Source organism: Tauraco erythrolophus, chromosome 1, assembly GCF_009769465.1.
Source record: "Tauraco erythrolophus isolate bTauEry1 chromosome 1, bTauEry1.pri, whole genome shotgun sequence".
Classification (NCBI taxonomy): Eukaryota; Metazoa; Chordata; class Aves; order Musophagiformes; family Musophagidae; genus Tauraco; species Tauraco erythrolophus.
The window spans coordinates 115258885-115281484 of record NC_141465.1 but is presented as its reverse complement, the minus strand read 5'-3'; the positions used below and the strand labels follow the sequence as shown (position 1 = coordinate 115281484).

General features: G+C 36.9%; 1 protein-coding gene across 1 annotated transcript in view; it reads left to right on the top strand.

The window, feature by feature from the left end:
* The first annotated feature begins 1538 nt into the window (after positions 1–1538).
* TNFRSF19 (TNF receptor superfamily member 19) overlaps positions 1539–22600 on the top strand; it is a 47113-nt gene continuing 26051 nt past the window's right edge. Inside the window, exons 1-4 of the mRNA XM_086613334.1 lie at positions 1539–1604; positions 3033–3143; positions 15482–15660; positions 19121–19206. Coding sequence (XP_086469460.1) covers positions 1539–1604; positions 3033–3143; positions 15482–15660; positions 19121–19206 — 442 coding nt within the window. The remainder of the gene's footprint in view (positions 1605–3032; positions 3144–15481; positions 15661–19120; positions 19207–22600) is intronic.

Below are 22600 nucleotides of genomic sequence, written 5' to 3'. Positions count from 1 at the left end.
TCTTTGTATCAGGCTTTAGCTCTTTTTACACTTCAAAATACAATTTATCTTAAAAGGTATCAGCAGTGCCATTGAAGTATACTTTCTTCTTATTGATTAGAATTCGTTAATTAGGATATTCATGCAGTAAAATGTGAAATTGTGTGTTAATTATAGTTTACGCTCATTCTGGTTGTGGTTTTTTTTGGAAGTGTATTATGCTTGTTTTAGTTCCATATTGTGAAGCGTTTTGCAACTGTTCTTAATCTCTTTCTGTACTACTTGCCTTGTTTTGGGTTTGACAAACTTTTCGTTTGTCCGTCTCTTCTATTCTTAAATGATAAAAATTACTGATTTTATCTTTTAAAACAGCTTTATTCGACAGTCAGGCCAGTAATGTGTTAAATGTTATTGCTGAAATCAATGACATTACATTACTGTCATATAGGGTATGCAAATTAGGCTCGAACTCGAATAGCATGACTGTGAACTGAAGTTATTTATTCTTTTCTTGTTATTGTTGCTGTATAGTTTGGGTTTCTGAAAGAGAAGTTACACTTGCATTTCCAGATAACTGACAAAACCAAAAAGTAAGGAACTGCAAATTAACACAAAGACTCAAATAAACACAAGGAACGAAAGCAGAGAAAAAATGTTCCATTGGCCAGGCACAATATCCTTAATGATTGTGGGGGTGCAGTTCGTTGATATAATAATCAAAAAAACCTGATCTCAAATTAGAACTTCCTTTCCATGACAATTGCAAATAGTTCCCCTTCATTTCTTTTTTTCTTTTTTTAATCGTTTGTTTGTTGCCACTTCTTAAAATAATAGTTGAGCAAGGCTTCATGGACAGTTCTTTCCACTTTTTGTGAGATATGATAAAAATTGTCTGAGGTAGGATGTGATTTGTTCATGCTGTTTGAAATGTCTTCGGTAATAGCCTTTGCCTACCAGACCATGAACAATCATGTTAGCCCATCTTAAGAAGTTAATATCCCTTAGGTAAGTGGTAGAAAGAGATCCCGCGTATGCCTCCAGCTCATTGCAGAATGAAGTAGAAGAGTTTGTCCTAGCCACTAGGCAAACCCTTTCTGCTCCACGTTGCAACACAGAAGGAACGTTCTTGTGATCAGCTGCGTCTTGGCTGATACGTGGCATGTTTGAAGAAAGTGATTTTTGTCTGTTGATCTCGCACTTAGTTGGGCATCTAACAAGCAAGAAGGGAGGGAAGTTAGGTGTTAGATTTACAAACGTTGACGTCCTCTAATCTAGACTGATAGCAGTTTCTTCTTCTTTTGAGAATTAAGGCTATAGAAATTTGTATATATTGCGTTGCCTTCTAAAAAAGAACATGACGTTTAAAGCATGTATTTGTTGTTCAGCTTCCAGGAATCCATCTGAAATATTTTAATGTCATTAACAGATACGTATTTTGACATGCTGAATGACATGAAGTACTATGGTGGTATGACTTTTGCAATTTAAACAACATTGTGAAATATAATGATTTTTTTTTTCCTTTAATTTTTCTAGGGAGAAAGGTTTGATTTTAAAAAATGGACGCTAAAGGATTACAAGGAGAAGATAAACTGAAGATGTTCATAATTTTACTAGCATATTTGGTGAGTTAAAAATTAATGTTTTTTCCCCCAGGATGAATGTTGAAAAAATTGTATTGGACACAAAAATGGTATCTTTAGTTTTACACATTACTGCTAACAATAACACTGCTAACAATAAAATCTTAAACAAACATATGCAGACAATTACGTGTGCATTTTATCAATTTAAAAGGAAGCTGGGTCGACTGATTTGTATAATTTCATGCTTCTCCTCACATGCAATTAAAAATTTTTACCTTGTGAGCCTCTTCATGGAAGAGGGACTTGACAAGGACAGAAAAATGTAAGTGAATATAGTGCTGTGAAGGTGATAACTGCTTCACTTCAGAGAGATGGCAGGAATTCTAAGCAATTTGCAGTGGCCATCTCTTAGTACAGTATGGTAATATATATAGTTTAGGAGTTTGGAGCATTCAGTTTATCCACAGATCGTAGTACACCACACAATTCCATTACCTACTAAGTGTACTGTAACTCTGGCTTGCAGAGACAAGCTCTAGAACTAGGGGTAATTAACGCTTCATAGCTATCAGAAAGGCTTTGGTCTTTCTGAAAAGACTAATACACAAAGTAAGACTTTAGTGGCAGTTGTAGAGAGCACTTTCTGTGATGGAAGCCTGTATGTAGGCATTTAATTTAAAATTCTACTGAGGGAGCTCACAGGGTTTGCTAATGTTCCTGGGTACGATTCTGGTGATTATACTGAGACTTTGCATGACTGATACTACTGCTTATGGTATTTCTCATAACCTTAGTTTCTGGCTTGGTCAGATAATGTACTGAAATGCCTTTGAAGGCAGAAATTGGATTCTCTGTCGTTGGGCTCATGAAATGTAAAGTGGTAGTGAAATTTAGAATAAATAGTGTTCATACAGGTTTGGAATGTTTTTTAAGTTTCCGAAAGGTTTGAGTGACCTTTTAAAATCTCTGAATATTTATATTTAAAGGAATAGATTTTAGTTTATTTATTCAATTGTAATAGCATCATTAAAAAAATAAAAAATCACAAATAAATTAAACATGGCGATGTAGCGTAATGCAACATAGCTTACTGTCATGAAAATTGTAGCTGTAGTAAATGGTTTTGTGTGTTTTTCGTGATGTTGAGTAAGATAAGGAACTTAAACTCATGTTGAAACAATTAAATGTTTTGACATTACACAAGTGTCAAATATCAAGCAGGCCTTCTAAAAATTATGAAATTGTTGGAAGTTACTGAATACTGAGAATCTTTAAAATTCAGGCCACTTATCCATATTTGGAGTTAGATGATTAATTTTCATTACAATATTTAAAGTTTTTGATAATGCAGAAAGTTATTTTTAAGATAGAAACATGAATTTATTTCTCAGATTTGCGGTTTATATAAATTATACGTTAATCACAGATTAATTATATTTTAGTGAGTTTACTTTTTTTTTTTAATAGCTAAGTAAGGTAATTTGTGAGACTGGAGATTGCAGAGAGCAAGAATTTAGAGACCACACTGGAAACTGTATCCTCTGCAAACAGTGTGGACCTGGAATGGAACTCTCAAAGGTAAGCAAATCGTGCTTTCTTGAATTTACTTTCTTTCCAAAAAGTGCATTTACATATGCAGTTAAAATAATGGATGTTTGTATTCATAGAATCATAGAATCATAGAATGGTTAGGGCTGGAAGGGACCTTCAAAGGTCATCTAGTCCAACCCCCCTGCAAGGAACAGGGATATCTCCAACTAGATCAGGTTGCTCAGGGCCTCGTTCAACCTGGCCTTGAATGTCACCAGGGATGGAGCATCCTTCCACTTCATGTGGAAGTATTTGCAAAAGGATTTTGGCATTTGAACCTTTCACAGTTTTTCAAATATCATATGTTCTGGTTCTGTTACATAAAATGCTCAGATCAGAAAATAATGATGCCAGTAGTGAAGTAGGCAGTACCTTTAGAGGATCTGGGTATGTGCTCTCAAATTAAAATGATTTTTTTTTTTTTAAATATGAGTTAGTGCCACAAAGGAGGGGAAAAGCTGCAGGGAATTAAGAATGAATATCTCACTGTGTAGAGGAGTACAAAAAACGAATTTCAGACTAGCTATTTGTACAGACCACTGAAATGCAGGGGGCTTGATTTTTACAATGCTGACTTTCAGAATCAGTCCTGGATTTTAGGTGAAGTTGCCACTATAGATAATGTTTATGTATTTTCTATATAACAACATGTCTTAACAGAATGATTTATAATAAAAATAAGGTCATAAGTACATAAATACAGAATAGGATTCAGGTGAGAACTGAGATATTTCCTTAGAAGAGCTGGGAGACAGGTAATTGTTCTATTTTCACTAGCTCAGTGGTTGGAGCACTTTGTGTTGGGAAGCTAGATTCAAGTGAGGCTCAATTTCTTTGTTTTACAACTTATTAAAAATGCTATAAACCTAATCCCTGTCTTTATGCCGTGTAAAATAATTGAGAAAGTGGAGGCCAGAAAAATACTTAATAAGATATAGAAAGCACATAAGAAATCCTTGTTAATATCATGGAGAGGGAAAGATTGTTATCCTGAGCCTATGTAAATGCTGAGGTTTCTAGAACTACTGCATCTCTTCCAAAAGAAAATCCCCCTAAGAGTTTTGGAATTAGCAGGTTTTTTAGGAGTGCAGGAATGAATCAATGGAGATGACTGGTGACTGAGGTTATGGACTGGAATTCAGTAGAACTTGACAAAATTTCCAACAAGATTCCAAATCAGAATGCAAGTCATGAGGACGAACTTAGTTATTTTCAGCACAGAGAAAGTAGGTGCTGTGTGTGTATGAGCAAGGACGGAGAACAATAAAGGAAGGTATAGCTGAAATGATAGGGAGGGAGGAATATGGTGGGATTCACTAACTCGATCACTGGAGGCGAGAGAGAGAACAAAGTGAGTTATGAGTCATGGGAGGGAGACTGCATGTTTTGGAAGAGCACTTAAAGGGGGCCTACAGGAAAGCTGGAGAGGGACTTTTTACAAGGGTGTGTAGTGATGGGAGAAGGGGCAATGGCTTTAAACGGAAAGAGGCCAGACTTAAATTAGATATAAGGAAGAAATTTTTCACTCAGAGGGTGGTGAGGCACTGGAACAGGTTTCCCAGAGAAGTTGTAGATGTCCCATCCCTGGAAGTGTTCAAGGCCAGGTTGGATGAGGTGTCGAGCAACCTGCTGTAGTGGAGGGTGTCCCTGCCCATGGCAGGGGGGTTGAAACTAGATGATCTTTGAGGTCCCTTCCAACCCAAACCAGTCTGTGATTCTATGATTCTGCGCTAGAGCTGTGAAGATGGTCAGGCAAAAAAGAGAGAGTGCAGGCTGGTATCGTGAAGGGTGAGCAGACTTGTCAAGTCTCATGCGTAAGTATGACTCTTCAGTGTCCTGCTGCTACACCTAAATGTTGCCCATTGTTAGAGCACAGTTATAACAATATAACTGCAGTCTGATTGATACCTGATAGGTGGGACCATGAAGCAAGAGAGAAGTAGCTGCCCTGCCCAGTATGCCCTTTGCATACAGAACAGCAAACTCTGTTTTGTACTCTTACCGATAGTGTAAAAAGGATGATAAAGGTAGAATTTAGGGTATTATTTAGGAGGAGTGAAATTGAATTTTCAGGATTGCTTTTGTAGGCAAGTATGTTATGTAGATCCAAGGGGGAATCTGAAATGTTATTTTTGAAAAATTTTTTAACATGAAAAATTGCCAAGTCTGATGTTTATGTGTATTTAAACAATGGGATAAAAAGAAGCTTTCAGTTTGTGGCTTTTTATTTCTTGCTATGTTCGGCTCTGGAAAAAAGCACAAGTATTCTGGTTTGTGGGTGGTTTGAAGAGATTTACTGAAACTGGGTGACGCTTTTTCCCTCTCTCTCCACCCCTGTCACTAGTGTTCAGTGCATTAATAGAAATACTTAGTTTCACACTTCAATGAGGATTGCTTTCAATGTTAGGTGGTGTTATTAAGGTTTAGTCATACAAACAATGCTGCTGAGGTAGAGATTTGAAGATGAGTCACGTTATGGAAGTGGTTTTGTTTGGATGTTTTATTTTTTCAGATTGGAGGAGTGAAAGGTTCTGGGGGGTGTTTTAATTTATAAAGGCACTTGTAAATATGGCACTTTGTAACAATGGTCCTACTGAAGCATATTATATGCATCCATGTAGCATACCTATCTAGTTGGCAAATAAAACCCAAAAGCATGAAAACTAATGCCCTCAGTAATTACACTTTTCTTTCAATTTAATAAAGAAATGCTAAACTAAAATAGGAATGTTATAGTTTGCAACACTATTCAAGTTATGTTTTTACTTTAACTACTTTTATTTATAATCCTATAGTCCTGATTCTTAGGACTAGTTTTTCTGAAAGTACGAATGTTTAATTAAGTTCAATGTGTAAGCAATTACTTCTCTCAGACATGAATAGGCTTTCAAATATTATTTTTTGCTACTACACTAGAACTGAAATAACAGATGTTGCTCAAACCGAAATGTTAGTGGGAGCATAATTTCCTTTATAAATAGAGGTACAATTTTCTGTGAATCACAGTGAAGGATGTGATGCTGTGACCATTACAGAAATGCAGTTGAGAGTAGTCTTGCTGAACTACAGCTTGAAGCAACAAAGTATGTTGAGTCAAAGGTCGGAATGCAAAGGGAAAAGGGATTTAATGATATACTTGAAGTAATTTGCAGCACAGGGGGAGTTTTGTTTGGTTTTTTTACATACGAGAAAGCAATGATGTAATTATGCTGTTGTTTAACAGTTTCTTAATAACAAATAATGTGTCTGTTTTCCTATCAAATACTTAGTGCTCATGGATAAAACTAGATATACTGCTGTATGTGTGAGCATGACTGTATGTCTAAGTGTATAGTAAAATACAATGTTATCAGTGACTTTTTTTGGTTTGGTTCCCCCCTCCTCCAAATGTTTTAAGCAATTGACTGACAAGTTTCTTTTTTTATGTTAGTATCAAAAAATCTCAGCCTATATTGTTGAATACTAAAGGCCAGCCATTGGGTCATGCAGCAGTGGACTGTGTGAATGGTTCATGTAAACATATGTCCCTATTTCCTTCCCTCTGAACTCAATTCAGGTAGAACTTTTACTGCTTCAGCTTACTCAGCAAAAAGGTCCAATGTCAAGGGCTGTAGAGCCCTCTCTCCACTCTTACTTATGAGAAACTACTCCATCTTAGTTACATTCCAAATCCGTAGATAGATTTCTTGTTGTTACTGCCTACACAAAAATAGGAACTGTGTTCATTTCAAAAGCCAAGTGAAGTTAGTAAGCTAAACACTAGGAAAGGAAAACTGGAGTTATCGAAATAAAATCTAAGATACATACCATGGTACAGATGGGTACTTTGACTTAAATACATTGCCACTGAATTGATCAGCAACTGGTTTAGAGCATAAGTACACTTGTGCATTTCCTTTCTTCCTTTTGCCTTTGTTGGTTTGGTTTTTTTTAAACTTCAATGGGATTTTTATTGTGGATAAAACCCAGTTAAGTCAACAGTCATTAGTTGTCCCTACACTTAAGGGAAGACACAAAGACACTTGAAGACTTAAGAATCTTAACACAGGCTGCACAGGTGACTTAAGGTATAGTTAGAGCCTAGTCAGATCAGGTCTTGTGTGACAGTCCAGTCTGCTCCCGTATTGCCAGATGCCTTTAAATATACCACAGACTTGCATCAACAGTACAGATAAATGTGCAGGGCAAAATACCACCTGTACAGAGTGGGTGTGTATACATATGTGTATATACACACATAAAATCATAGAATGGTTAGGGTTGGAAGGGACCTCAAAGATCATCTAGTTCCAACCCCCCTGCCATGGGCAGGGACACCCTCCACTATAGCAGGTTGCTTGACACCTCATCCAACCTGGCCTTGAACACTTCCAGGGATGGGACATCTACAACTTCTCTGGGCAACCTGTTCCAGTGCCTCACCACCCTCTGAGTGAAAAATTTTTTCCTTATATCTAATTTAAATCTGCCCTCTTTCAATTTAAAGCCATTGTCCCTTGTCTTATCACTATATACCCTTGTAAAAAGTCCCTCTCCAGCTTTCCTGTAGGCCCCCTTTAAGTACTGGAAGACTGCTAGAAGGTCTCCCTGGAGCCTTCTCTTTCCAGACTGAACAGCCCCAACTCTCTCAGCCTGTCTTCGTAGCAGAGGTGCTCCAGCCCTCTGATCATCTTCATGGCCCTCCTCTGGACCCGCTGCAGCAGCTCCATGTCCTTCTTGTGTTGGGGATTCCAGAGCTGAATGCAGTATTCCGGGTGGGGTCTCACAAGAGCAGAGTAGAGGGGCAGAATCACCTCCCTTGACCTGCTGGCCGCACTTCTTTGGATGCAGCCCGGGATACAGTTGGCTTTCTGGGCTGCAGGCACACATTGCTGGCACATGTTAAGCTTCTCATCCACCAGCACTCTCAAGTCCTTTTCCTCAGGGCTGCTGTCAATCCATTCTCTGCCCGGCCTATATTTGTGCTTGGGATTTCCTCGACCCATGTGCAGGACCTTGCACTTGGCCTTGTTGAACTTCATGAGGTTCTCACAGGCCCACCTCTCCAGCCTGTCAAGGTCCTTCTGGATGGCATCCCTTCCCTCCAGCGTGTCCACAGCACCACACAGCTTGATGTCATCAGCAAACTTGCTGAGGGTGCACTCGATCCCACTGTCCATGTCACCAACAAAGATGTTAAACAGCACTGGCCCCAGTACTGACCCCTGAGGAACACCACTCGTCACTGGCCTCCACTTGGACATTGAACCGTTGACCACAACTCTTTGAGTGCAACCATCCAGCCAATTCCTTATCCACCGAGTGGTCCATCCATCAAATCCATGTCTCTCCAGTTTAGAGACAAGGATTTCATGTGGGACAGTATCAAATGCTTTGGATAAGTCCAGGTAGACGACGTCAGTTGCTCTTCCCCTATCCATCAGTGCTGTAACCTCATCATAGAAGACCACCAAATTAGTGAGGCAGGATTTGCCCTTCGTGAAGCCATGTTGGCTGTCACCAATCACCTCCTTATTTTCTATGTGCCTTAGCATAGTCGCCAGGAGGATCTGCTCCATGATCTTGCTGGGCACAGAGGTGAGACTGACTGGCCTGTAGTTCCCTGTGTCTTCTTTTTTCCCCTTTTTAAAGATGGGGGCTATGTTTCCCCTTTTCCAGTCATTGGGAACTTCACCAGACTGCCACAACTATTAACTTGAATTATTTATATGACCTTTGTTGCTCTACTGTGTGAGGATTTCATTTTACCTTTCTAAGTTAGGGAAATCCTGTTCCCTTTTCTTAATTTATATGTTAGACACTAGCACAGAAACCGACTTGCCCATGGTAATGCAGGAAGTTTTTGGTGGAACAGTGTAGATAGAGGCCACAGAGTGGAACAAGAGGATGAAGGCTGTCTCTTCACAAGGTGCCACAAGGACAAGACTAGGGGCAACGGGTACCAGGGAAGATGTTTTATCTCTATATAGGAAAGAAATTTTTTACAGTGAGAGCAATCATTCACTGGAACAACCTCCCCAGGAACTTGGTAGAATCCTCATCACTGGAGTTTTTTAGGATGCAATTATACAGGATGCTAGACCAGCTTAGCTCGCTGTCCCATGAAAGGTTGGACCAGATGTTCTTTCAAGGTTACTTTGTACCAGGGCTGTTCTATGGTTCTATGATGAGTGTTTAATTTCAGTTGCAAACTAGTGCTCAATCTGTTGGATTAACCTTCCTGTCTGCATAGATGAGCAACTTCAGATGCTCTTTATAGAACAAAACAAACAAACAAACAAAAACCCGACAAAAACACCACAACTTTATTTCATTCAACTAGTTCTGAATCTAGACTATTTTCAGCTTTGGCTGTTGCAGTTTAATGGGGCTCTCTTTTTCAAGAATGTTTTTCAAGTAATTCTTTCTTCCTTAAAATAAGGAAAAATAGCACACTTTCAAGTTTTCCTTTCTGATTCCCTATCAACTCTTCTAACAGTAGTGTTGCAGATGTTGCTTTAACTTAGAACTAAATTCCATTGATCACTTAATGTTGATTGTATTTTTTATGAAGTACTTTTAACGTATTGCCATCATAAGAAAGCCATCTTGATTATTGTATCAACAATTTAGCATTGATGGGAAAGGGAGTGAAAGCTGCTTTGCCTGTTCGTTTGCTTCTATTTGTTCGTTTAAAAAAAAAAAATGTATATAGGCTTTTCTTCTGATAAACGTGCTTCCTTGGGAATGTTTGTGAGGCCTTTGAACCACTAGAATAGCTTGCTCTTGAGTGTGTGGGTTTTTTGTTTGGAGTTGGTTTTTCGTTTGGTGTTTTGTTTTTGTTTTTTGAGCAGTGCTTTCTTCTGGAATGGGAGACTAAAATGGTTGTAACGATTCAGCAGGAAGCATTGGCTCCTTGTGGCTCAGCATTATTTCGTTTCTCATTCATTTAGTAGGAAACAAAGTATCACGTAGTTAAGCAAGTGATTTAATATCTTTCATTCTTTAAGTGACTTCAGGTTGCCGGTGCCTGAATAGTCATTGGTGTGGCTTCATAGTAAGAGCCTTTTTTGTCCTATCTTACCAGTAATGTGTTTCTGTATAAATCAAACCTTATATATGATTCAAATTTATATAAATCACAATTAATGCAGAAAAATTAAACTGAGATAGTTTGGGTTTCAGCCTTTTCCTGAAAGTGTTCCAGTACAGAAATGGGAATCTTTCCAGTCCATTTATAACCTGCTTTTTAAAAAGAAGTAACTCTCTATAGCTTCATTTTTTTTTTTTTTTAATTTACATATGACAAAGCAATCCACAGCTCAGCCTCATCAAGCTTGTATTGCAACTTAGAACTCTAACTGCGACTCTGGATTATTTTGTCAGCAGATCTCGTCTGAGGTTTTAGTTGAGAAACATCGAAATGACAGCTTTGGCAATAGTCAGTTCTTTCCACAGTGCCCTGCCTGTGCAGTTATGCTGACACAGCAGATTTTTAGGGTGAACTGTGGAATAGATCACTGAACTGAACTGTGTGAATAGATCACTTTTAGCCTCGATCAGTCCCGTGGTCAGATTTATAGCTCAGCCTCATCATCAGTTGTTATCAGTACAGTTGAGGCCAATGTATGGCAGGGAAGAAAAACCATAAATGAAAGGGAGAACGTGCCTTAAGGCAGCATTGCCACCAAATACGTGGTGGTAAATACTGTCACCAGGAGACTGCTGCTGTGCAGAGAGCCTGTGGGACAGAGGCAGCTTGATGGTCGCTAAGGCAGGGCTAGGTATCATGGTTTGCTTCCTTGCATCAGATACACAATGAAGGAAAGGGAGACCTGCGTCTTGGTTCAGAAAAGAAATTGTGAATTAAATAGGAAGGTACCGTTTGAAGCTACTCCTGAATGCAACCATCCTCATACAGAACATCAAAGGTGGTGTGCTATGTCTGACATGTTGTCCCAGTAAAGTTAGTGTTTAGCAGTCACTGTAACTTTTCGAAGCCACAGAGCTGCTTGTGGGGAAGCCTGGCATATCTCAGCTCAGGAGAGGCTAACATGTTTCTGGGTCAGTCTTCCGGAAGCTGGAGCACCTGCATGTAGGCATGTCAAATCTTACTCGCTGAGCATGAAACTCTTCTGACACTAACTGTGCGCTTTGCCACAGCAGCTAAATCTGGCACGTTTGCAGCATGCTGTTGCAGCCTGTCCTGCTCAGACACTTCCGCTGATAGGGCGGAGTATGGGATTCTAGATGAGGCTGATCCGCAGCCTAAGGTACTTTTGGGAGCTAAAACTGTGTGCTATGTAACAAGGCCATGTAGTCAAAGGTATGACTGAAAACTTCATTTCCCAGCACCAAGTGCTGCAACCTGTTACATGACCTGACATCAGTTAAAAGTTTCTTAATGACTGGAAGGCTTTTCCTTGAGAATATCCAAATATTCTTGTAATCATCATGGCCTAAGTGGAACTTCTCTGTGCTGTACTGTCTAGCGACTTACGTAGGTTGTGGATAATCAGTGGAACTAGAAACAAATTCTAAAATGTACTTGCAGATTATGATCTTAATAATGCCTGAAAGCATTTTTTTAATGAAATTTGAGGTTATTTTAATTGAAAGAATGTTTAAAATCTAATTTACTCTTCATTTGCTTTCTGCATTGCATTCAACTTTTAGGGAAAAAAAACATACCACTTAACTCCCTTACCCTTTAGTCTGATATACTTTTGGTCGTTCTGTCTGAGTCAGTGTTTGGTAGTATATACTGAAAGAAAATGTTAACACTGCCAAGGTAATACTTTAAGAGATGTCTGTATTATTGTATGCTTTTTAGCTTGAAACTAATTATGAGTTCAGTTAACTAGTTTGCTACAGATTCCTAGGTGGCCTTGACCAGTCATCTCATTTGATACCTTAGTGAAACCCATTTCTGAAAAAATTTATTCTGGGGACATTAATGAGATGTGGTAATACTGTGATAGTGAAAGCTGTATAAATATCCAGAAAATAGAAGTGCATTTGGAATTTGAGGATATTTTTTAAAAATATTAATTTTAATGCAGTCTTATAAATTGGTGCTTGGGTTTTCATGACTTGTACTGTGTATCATTTGAGAGAGAAATTTTTCATTAATGTTACCTGGTACCTCCATAGAAAAGAGGAAATGGAAAGAGAACTAGTGTTCTAGTGACTTGTTCTAGTTCTTATCTAGAGATAAGTGTTCTTCACAATACGCTTCACAATAAGAGAAATAAATATAATATCTATTTAGCGGCTCTTTTTTTTTTCTGGCACAAAAAAATATTTTTTTTTTTAAAAATTTAGCTAATTGAGGTTATCTTCTGCAGTCCTGAGGTGAGCTGCCACAGGAGATGAGCCCTCTTTTGAAAATATGAGTGGGAGGATAGAAGGAGTGAGGGGAGTTGGGAACTATTCGGATCTCATCAGCCATATAACTTGACAGCTTCGTAAACAGAGCACTAAGAAAACTGGTGCGCATCAGTTTTGCACATGTGCTGATAAAAGATGAACAGTCGATTCTTTGTATCTTTGCTGTACTGCTAAATTATAAAGTCCAAGATTTCAAAGGGTTTGAATCAATCGTCTAAATCATATCCTTCAGTTTTGGGAACGTGGTTAATTATGAGTACAGATCTGTTTGAAGTTCTGCCTGGTTTACAAGCTTAAATATTTATTTGCACCTGCCAGGCAGTTAACTACCTCAAATATTATGTGAACATAAAAAGCACATACGTAAAGTTGTAGTTGTTATGGATTATATCTGCAGAATTCCTGGCAAGGACTTAGAAGCCATCTTTTAAAAGACTGGAGACTGTAAATTCCTTCAGCAGAAGATTTCTTTATACTGTATCCACCGTTTTTGTAGCTTTAAAGTAAACCATTCCACATTACAAAGGCCCACTATGGTGTGTCCATACATCCAGCTATAACAAAGCAGATCTGATAGAGCTAGAAACAATTTGCTCAAGCTTTAGTAGTTTGGGCTAGTGAGTTGAAGGCATTTAATTCTAACTTTATTTCCTGGTGTTTGCTTGTTTTTAATCAGAAACTTCAAAGGTAGTCTGGAAAGGAGAACTTATAATTAAGTTAATTTAAGCCTTATATTTGAAAGTTTACCAGGATTTGGGAGGGACTGATTCCAAGTGATTTATCAAAGGATACGAATATACATGGTTTGTCTGAGCTATATAATATATCCTATAGCACTACTATTTGGATGATCTAAACAGAAAGAGTAAAGAGTAAGTGTTTAGAAAGAATGTGTTAAAAAATAATAAGATACAATAAAAAAGTTTATTTAGACGTAGGAAGAGCAAAATCTCCTAAAAGAAGTTAGTCTGGTTCCAGTCCCTGGTGATAATCGTGTAGCTTTGTATAGAGTCTTACAGTTGCATAAATGAAATCAAGTGTAAAACTGAACACAGTAAGATATTTTTCAGTGACGTTTTTAGTTTTTAGAACTGCTAGAACCTCCATTGTTTTGGCATTAATTCCTAGCAGAAACTGGTAGGTTTGAAATAAAATGGTAGAAAATTTTCTATGCCTGAAGAAAAAAAAAAAATTATCCCCTTTTGCCTTCTAGCTTTATTAGGATCAATATCTCACAGGAGCGTGCTGTACATTGTATGAAACTGTAGCATGCTTTTTTTGTTGTTGTTACTAACTGCAATGATTTGTCTGTCTGCTCCTTACTCTGAATAGTCAATAGTAAGAAACTACATTTTAGCTAAAAATACAAAATAAAACAAAAATTAAAACTTATTTTTTAAATTCTTGAGTCTAGGGACAGAGAAAGAAGACTATTCTTAGTGTCCATTTGTGGTTGCTTTCATAGAATTGTTGATTTTCAGTCTACTTGAGTGCTTGTTCTTCTTCAGAAGACAGTAAAGATATTCTTAATATAAAGGAAAACTGAAAATTCTTGCAATATCCAGTAAAATGCATCTGAAGTTGTTTGTTGTTACTTTGTCATTGCAAATTAGAGGAACTATAAAATACATATTGGCCAACTCCATCACAGAGCTTGTTCCATAGATGCTTTCTCAGTGCAAAATGCTGCAGAATCCTGAGTGCATTTCTAAGGTTCAAAGCTTTTTTACTGCAGCAGATTTGCTTGGGTGGGTAACGTTGAAAAAAGTTATTTATATGCACCGAACATGCATGTGTTGTGGAGAAAACTGATGGAAACCTTCTCTTAAGTTGCTCCAGTTGAACATTTCCTGCAGTTTTTCCCCTGGGAAGATGGCCTATTCTTCCACTGAGACGACGTACTGGAGAAAGAGGTCCCCCGCATTGTGCCTTTCCCACCTAGTCCCTTCCCAATAAGTCCTTTTCAGCAATTTGTTGTAGTCCTTTTGCTGTTTTGTGGTGTGTCACTGATGCATCAAATCTAACTCCAAAGTACTACAAAAAAAATTAATAGGATACTCAGATGAGAAAAAGGAATGGCAACTCTTAGTAACTTGATAACTGTAAGAAATAGTGACATTAAAATGAAAAAGATTGACAGTTCTTGATAATCAGTTGGTAGAATTCAGTTCCCAAACTACTACGTGTTGTTGGGTGAAGTGTTTGTCTTTGCAGCCTGTCAGTTGTATTAGGTGTCCTTTTGCAAATGAATGGAAATAATTTCTTTAAACAGCTAAACTGGGGATAAATAACCAACCATAATGGTATTCCTTGTATAGTAAAATATCATGCCTCCCTGTGATCCACAGAGCAATTAAACTTTTCCAACAGTTTAAGAACTGTTAGAACTGGAGCGGATTGAGTTTCTGAAATTCTTAAGTGGCTAAGCAACATTTCATGCCTAGCTGATGGTCATTAGCCAGCTCTGTTTTATTTGGTAACAGAAATTCTAAGCCTTTGAAGATCAGTGCGCTCTCTTCGGCAATTAACTTTGTTCACCTCAGCTATGAACCTTAATATCAAAGTGCTTCTTTGCTGTTTTTGTAACTAAGTGCCTTTATACTTCACTTGTCCCAGTTTCTGCACTTTCACATGACTGACCTAATTAAAAAACAGACAGCTCAATAATTCTACCATAAGCTAGTAATAATGAAACTGTGGGAGTCCTTGAAGCCCTTTATCATTCAAATACACAGTGGTTTCATGAATAAAGTGGATGACTAAGTATTACTTATAGAAGTAAGGGAGATTATTAGCAGTGGAAGACACATTTGAACTTGCTGAAAGGATCGCGTTTGTCTCTAGAAAGACCTACTCTCAGTAATAATTGCACTAGGTCTTCATTTTATCCCAGCATTCTCTTCTTGTTCACGCTTTCAGTGACTGAATAGCTTGCTATTGCTTGTTAATCCCTGCAGGAATGCGGCTTTGGGTATGGGGAGGATGCACAGTGCATGACATGCAGGCCAAACAGATTCAAGGAAGACTGGGGCTTTCAGAAGTGCAAGCCTTGTCTGGATTGTGCATTAGTTAACCGGTTTCAGAAGGCCAACTGTTCTGCCACCAGCAATGCACTATGTGGAGACTGTTTACCAGGGTAAGTCCCTTTCTGAAGATGACACTTTTCAAAACTTAATTTGCGTTAACATTTGCTTGTTCATGTTTTCCAGATAAATGTTTGTATCCTTTTTGTATGTATGAAGGTCCTAGGTTCTAAGGTTCTAATCTTGGCCTTGCCAACAATTTACTGTATGATCTGAGCACATAATTTCAGATTTGCAGTCTTGGTTATCTCATCTATAAAAATCGTTTGATAATTACCTACTCGATCTATGAGAGTATTGTCTATACAGCACCTGAGAAAAATACTTTAAAACATTGAGTGTTACTGGTGGGTGACTTCGTTGTTATAAAGAATTAAACATTTGCAAGTGTTTAATTTCCAAATTAAATTCCATTAATGTTTAATGGAAATTCTAATACATAGTCACCTTCTTAAAGATTGATCACGTTGTTTGCTTGCTTTTTCTCCCTCCTTAGGTCAATGCCTAATAATTCTCATGCATATATATTTTCAGGTCAAAAGTAGCAGCTGTGGTTTATGCTTCTTAATTTCTTTTGGCATATTGGTAAATTCATAGAGTGTGATTCTGGCTGAGAATCCTAAATGGATCTAAAAGAATTGTTTTGGAACAAATTATAACAGTGTTGAGACTCACTCAAACTGCTGTTACAAATCAAGACCTGTGCTTAGTTTGTCCAGTAATCCTAGATTTCTGTAGCTAATCTTCTCTGTTTGTAGAATTAAGATCTCTGAAAGACTATTCTTTACATTGCGGCCAAGTTCCACAATTATAAATACTGTCATAAATTTGTTAAAAGGCATTTCTAATGCTTTTTTGAACTATGGATTGGTAGTTTAATTGATAGGAGTGGGTTATGAGAACTGATTTGCAATTGTAACAGTCTTTGTATTTTCAAGGTATATATTTCAGAGGTGCTTAAAAGTTCATGCATTTGTTTCCTATATGTATCTCAGCCATTTTATTTTATTTTTATTGATATGCTTTTTTTTTTTTTTTAAATCAGCTATCAAATACCTGAACACTTTTGAAGTTCCTACAGTTATTCCTCTCAAGCCAGAAATCACAGAATCACAGAATGTTAGGGATTGGAAGGGACCTCAAAGGATCATCTAGTCCAATCCTCCTGCTGGAGCAGGACCACCTAGATCAGATCACATGAGGTCTTTCCGTTTAAAAACACTTAGTAAAGCTTTGGTAGCTAATGTTAGTTTAAGTCACAGTATGAGGAGGTGCAGCCCCAGATGTTAGATGTTACTCACAACCACTTTTGTTGCTACCTGGATTAATTTATGTTCTTATTGCATATGTAGGGCTTATTTGACTGTCAGCAAGGAGAAGGTTTTCTTCTTGTGGTGTAAACAATATAAGCTGAATTTTGGAAGACAAGAAAGCAACAAAAAAGAATTCAGATTAAAACATTAATTAAGGGTAAATCTAAACTGAAGGACCTGAGAATGCTTCTCTCAATATTCTGGTCTAGAATGTATTCTAGATATGTATGTTAACATGAGTACATGTTAAAATGAGAGCTGTTTCCACAACCTGCTTTCACTCACAGCAAAGTTGGAAACACAAGGAGGAAAGGAGTCATGGCTGGAAGAGTCATAGGTCATCTGGTCTGAACGCTTTGGAGAGCAGAACTGTAGAACATGCCACCACTCATACCTGTCCATCAGTTTGGATGCTGCCTAAGTGAAGGGAAGATACAGCTAGCCAAACCAAAGGGTTTAGCTAATGTTTTACCTCTCAGCAATCATATTTATTTCTGGTTTGCATGGGTTTCCTGCATGCCATTCCCTACTGTTCAGCTTCAAAACACTGCAGTAAGCATGTCAGCTGAAAACAAGCGTTAACACGCTTTGTTCAGAGTAAATGATCACAGTGGCCCCTTCAGTCTTACAGCCTGTGAATCTGTTTCTGTTCACGTTGTTCAAGGGTGAGTTTCTTTCAGTTGGAAAGCTGTTTGCTTCAGCTGATACAGTCTTCATACTTTAATGGCATTTGCAGTGTTAGTAATTTAACAGCAGAAGAGTTACTGCCTTTCATTTAATGTGCCACTACAGAAAACGCTTAATTCAGGTACTCGTCTTGAACAGACGACAGCTGTTGGTCTGCTTAGTACTGACAACCGATTGAAAGAGAGACAGACCTGCTTGATTAGGGAGCTGTTATAGATAAGTTCTTTAGAAAATGCCATGCTCTCATACAAATTTGAAATATGACACTCTGAAGTTCTGTTTTTTCTTTTGGTGCTACTCTTGTTCCCTGGTTTAGGAATGTCGGCTTCTGCCTGTCACTGTAGTCAGTAAGCTCTTCAAACATAAACTCAATAGTAAAGTTCTTGAAGGGTCTTTAGAATAAAATGTCTCCTTGGGTATGACAACAATTTATATTTTTTTTCTTTATGTTTTTGCATGAATTTCATTAGGAATGAGTAGCTGACTGGTTAGTTTGTTTTAGTTTTGTTTTATTGTTCACCTGTTACTGTTTGAGGTCTCCCATTGCTATTACTTATCTAAGCCATCTGACTGATACTTCTGTTTGCAATATCTATTTTTTCATACCTTGAAACGTTTGCTATCTAGAATTTTTAAAGTATACATTTAAATGAGAATATGGAAAGAAAGTGGAGAATTGGATAGTGTAGACTGGGACTTGGGTGGTTGCTTTGTTGATTTGCATTCACAGTCCATGCATGTTGTGATTTTGGTTGGTGGTGAAGATCTTCCTAGAGGAGCAGGAAGAGTCAGAGAAGGATTGTTGGTTTGTTAAAATACTGTTCTGAAAAGCCATTTTTACCGTTCTACAAAAGAATCAGAAAATCTTATTTTCTGATTTTTGTCACATTTTTTTTACATGTTAAAACTTTTTTTGGGGGGAGGAGGGGATGACAATGCACTCCTGTACAAGTACATAAATTAATTTGAGTGATTTTTCCTCCTCTGAGCTAGAGGATGTCTTAGGGATTTCAACTAGAAAGCATTGACGTCTGGTCCATTATATACTGTTAGTGGTGATAATTACCTTGTAGTATCTTGTTTCTTTTAGGAGAGTTATATAGATTAATCAGTTCACTTTTATTTTTTAAATGTGCAAATAAGCTTGCATAATGTAAGTTCATCAGTCTTGTCTTGTATGTTGTGATCTATGTGGAAAACGGGATATTGATTTCTGTCTGAAATCAACAGAATTGTTTTTCTTGTGTGAATATAAGATTATAGTGAATATGCATTTGGACTAACAGATTTAGAATTTTTCCTCAAGTTACTTTAGCTCTAGTGCTGTACTATTAATTAATACCTACTGTACTTTTGTTTACTTTTATTTTCTTCTATATCCTGATAGTTTGCATTGGGACACAGATTGACACAAGTTTGCAGTTGCAGAGGATTTTGTTAAAACACTTAATGAATTTTGTGAGGAAAAATAACTGATTTTGATTAACTGTTTTTTCTTTCCTTTATCTTCTAGATTTTATAGGAAGACTAAGCTTGGAGGCTTTCAAGACATGGAGTGTGTTCCTTGTGGTGATCCTCCTCCTCCCTATGAGCCTCACTGTAAGTGCTATTTTCCTCCGGTTGGAATGGGATTAACATTTTTGCTTTAGAATGTTTTCTATTTTAACGTGAAAGCTTGGCAAGAAATAACAGTCACAGTTATGAAGAATTCTTTTAAAGGCTTGTTTTCTTGTTAGTAAATGATTTTGTTAATACATTTCAGCAGGTCCAGCAGTATCATTGCAAATTTCCTCATATGACCAGTCACTTGAGGATAAACATTCCTGTCATACCACATGTTAAGGGAGTCTTGACTTCACTTCTGATGTTGTCATATTAATTTTAATTTCTGTTTTGTGTTAATGCCTAAAGAAAGGCAGTCTTCCTAGACCCTCTGCCTACTGTCAGGTAGGCTTCAGTGAGTATGAATTCTTTCCTGACACCCAAAAAAGGCTAATTTGTTGATACCTTTAAAAATAACTTTTGTACTAAGGTTACAGTGAAAAAGAACAATATAGATAAATATCTTTATAGTATTATATATATTAAGAAGGAAATGAGTAATCAGTTTCTCTGTTTTTGGCCAATGAGAGGATTAGAATTTCTTTAAAAGGAGAGAACTTCTTTATTCTGCAACAGAAGCCGTTTTACAACCTCTTCCAAGAGTGTTGATGGTCTACATCTCATCAAGTTTTTCATCCAATAAAAGGAGTGAGTTATTCTGTTGCATTTGTTGCTGTCTACTATATGAAAAATAAAATTGATTCAACATAATTTTGTGGAAAACCTTGGATTTATTTTTTTGTTTCTGTAATGGTGAAGTTATGTTTTGAGATTTTTTTTTTCCCTTTTTCAAACAGAAATAGTTGTTTATAGAAATAATGAGTTGTCAAGTTCTTGAAATGCCTCATGCTGCTTTAATAAGGACACCCTGTTTCTTTATAAATGTTCTTTCTTTTTTTCAGTTGTGCTAAATCAAAATATAACAAAGTATATCCTATTGTGCATTAAAATCATGCTTTTAAATAATTTTATGTTTTATTAAATTTAATGAAGTAAGGATTCTTTAGCATTTCATATATTGCATAGACAGTCTTTTTTCAAATGAACTAAACTTTCTTGGTTTGCTTCCATTCTAGTTTTAGTGCCTTTTGGGGAATAAACTTACAGAACTAGATTCTTAGGACAGTGTCTTTAATAGTAAAAGTTTTTATAGATGTGGCTTCCTGTCCATTTCTCTTATGGTTTGAGAGAATTTCATTACATACCTCTGAATCAGAATAATTTAATTCTTATTAAAGATTGCAACACTGAAAAGTAGTAAATCAAATTTCTGTAAAAAAAAATAAGTCAAATGAGTTACAGTGTTTGCAGGAGTAACTCCTGCCTGTGAATAAGTCCATCTAGGACTCTAAGTCATAAATTCATTTTATGCAGTTTTTCCTCTTCTTCGTTCCCTTCTTCTAAGAAGGCATGCTATTCAAACATGAATTCTGCTTTCTGGTGCAATAGAGGACAGGGAAGAAGAAATTGCCTTACTTACCTTTCGGCTTTGACTGTAGTTAGTGACTCATATGCGCAGTATCTTTTCCAAAATCACAAACTTTGATTTTTAAAAAATGGTGAAAGAATGGTTACCAAGTCTTCTGAAATAACTCGGAATTATTTAGTTTATAGTGCTTTAGCTTTTTTAATTGAGCCTAAGCTTGGATCCTAAACTGAACCCTTAGGAAGCTACTACTAATTTTAAGTGGGTAACAGACAACTCCATGGAGAAGAGCATTTTCTCTGGCACAAGCTGCAATGGTAAATTCAAATTAGAGACATTTTTGTTCTCTAATCTGTGACGAAGTCTTTGACAAAATAACAGAAGTGTTAACAATCGCTTGATTTTCATATTTCTGGTGGCAAGTTGTGAGAATTTGCAAGTAATTGCAGCTTTTACAGATGCAATAATAAAAAGTTTGAAATCATTAAAATGTTCTTTATTTACGTACTAACCAACCATTAAAATCTTAAATAACGGCCATCCTACCATGAAGTATGATTACCATATGTCACTGTGGTTTTCAGAAGACTTTTGTTTAGGATTTGTGTATTGGTTCTTCAGGTCTCAAACATAAAGTGTCTCAGTTTAGGAGAGTGTACGTGCCTTCCTCACAGCATCCTAGGAAGTGATTCCCGCAATAGTAGGTAAATAACTGATATCTGTTAGAGTTTTAATAAACATCTGATAGGTAGAAATATCTCAGTTTTAAGACGAAGTCAAAACCATGATTCTATAAGGAAGCATAAATAAAGGTGTGTGAAAGCAAGCTTTTTCCACCTAATGCTGAAAATGTGCTGTTTATTTCAATAATGAATGTATTTTGATAAGTTGAGATGTTTAAGACTGCATTACTTGAAGATAAATCGAGCCAGACTATTAGGTGTATAGGGCAAGTTATCAATGATCTAATTCTCTGCCTTTCTTATCCTTCTTTCTTTCCACTGTGAAACAGAAAGTCAAATATTAGTGCAGCTAACTCTTGTATTACAGATGAAAAGGAAAACTTTAAATGTCCTGTTTCAATGAATTAATTGTCCTGTGAGGTGTATGGCAATCTTTTGTTTGCTTAAGAACATTACCATAAGGGCACAAAGGCTCACAGCCCCCTATCTGGACTGAAGGTTCATGTTAGAGCCAGGACATGGATGAAGTTCTTTCAGCACTAGTAGCAGTTGATTATTACCCAGTTAGCTATAAATCTAAATACTTGCTTTTATCTTCTTTCTTTCTGTAGACATTTTAAAACAGATCTGGTTTAAATATTTACTCATGGAAAAATGAGTTTGTGAATTGCTAGAGGCAAAGTTGAAAGGATTCTATAATGAACAAGTAAAGAGAGTATTAGAGGCCAGGAGAATAGCTATCACCTTTGTGTAAATCTTAAAGGGGACACAATGACTTATGTGTGTTTTTAGGATGTCAGAAAATTAAATACACAATGATATGGTTATATTTTAATTTGTTTAGTTCAGGTAAATAAACTGTAAAACCAATCCTATATATAGAGTCAGCATCTAAACATTGGATTAGAAGTGAAAGCATGTTTTTAAAATTACTTTTATTTATGTTCACTTTGTAAACTGAAGACATTTTTCTCAGCTGAGACTTTTTTTTTTTTTTTTTTCAACTGAATGACAGAAAAGGAGTACTTTGAACTGGGAACTAGCGTGAAAACCCAATCAATTAAACATGTAATTTCTGAATGGAAGATAGCATAGACTGTCCCAAAATGGTATCTGTTCAGCGGAGAAACAGTGCCGTAGATACGGTTCAATGATTCTTTATTCTTGGCACCAATTTAGGCTTGCATAGGTCTCTCTCCTATCTCCTTAGGCCAGTGTTACGCTGCCCCAGTGGTTATGCATAAACTGCTAATGAAACTCTTCGCTACGCTAAATTGTGAGT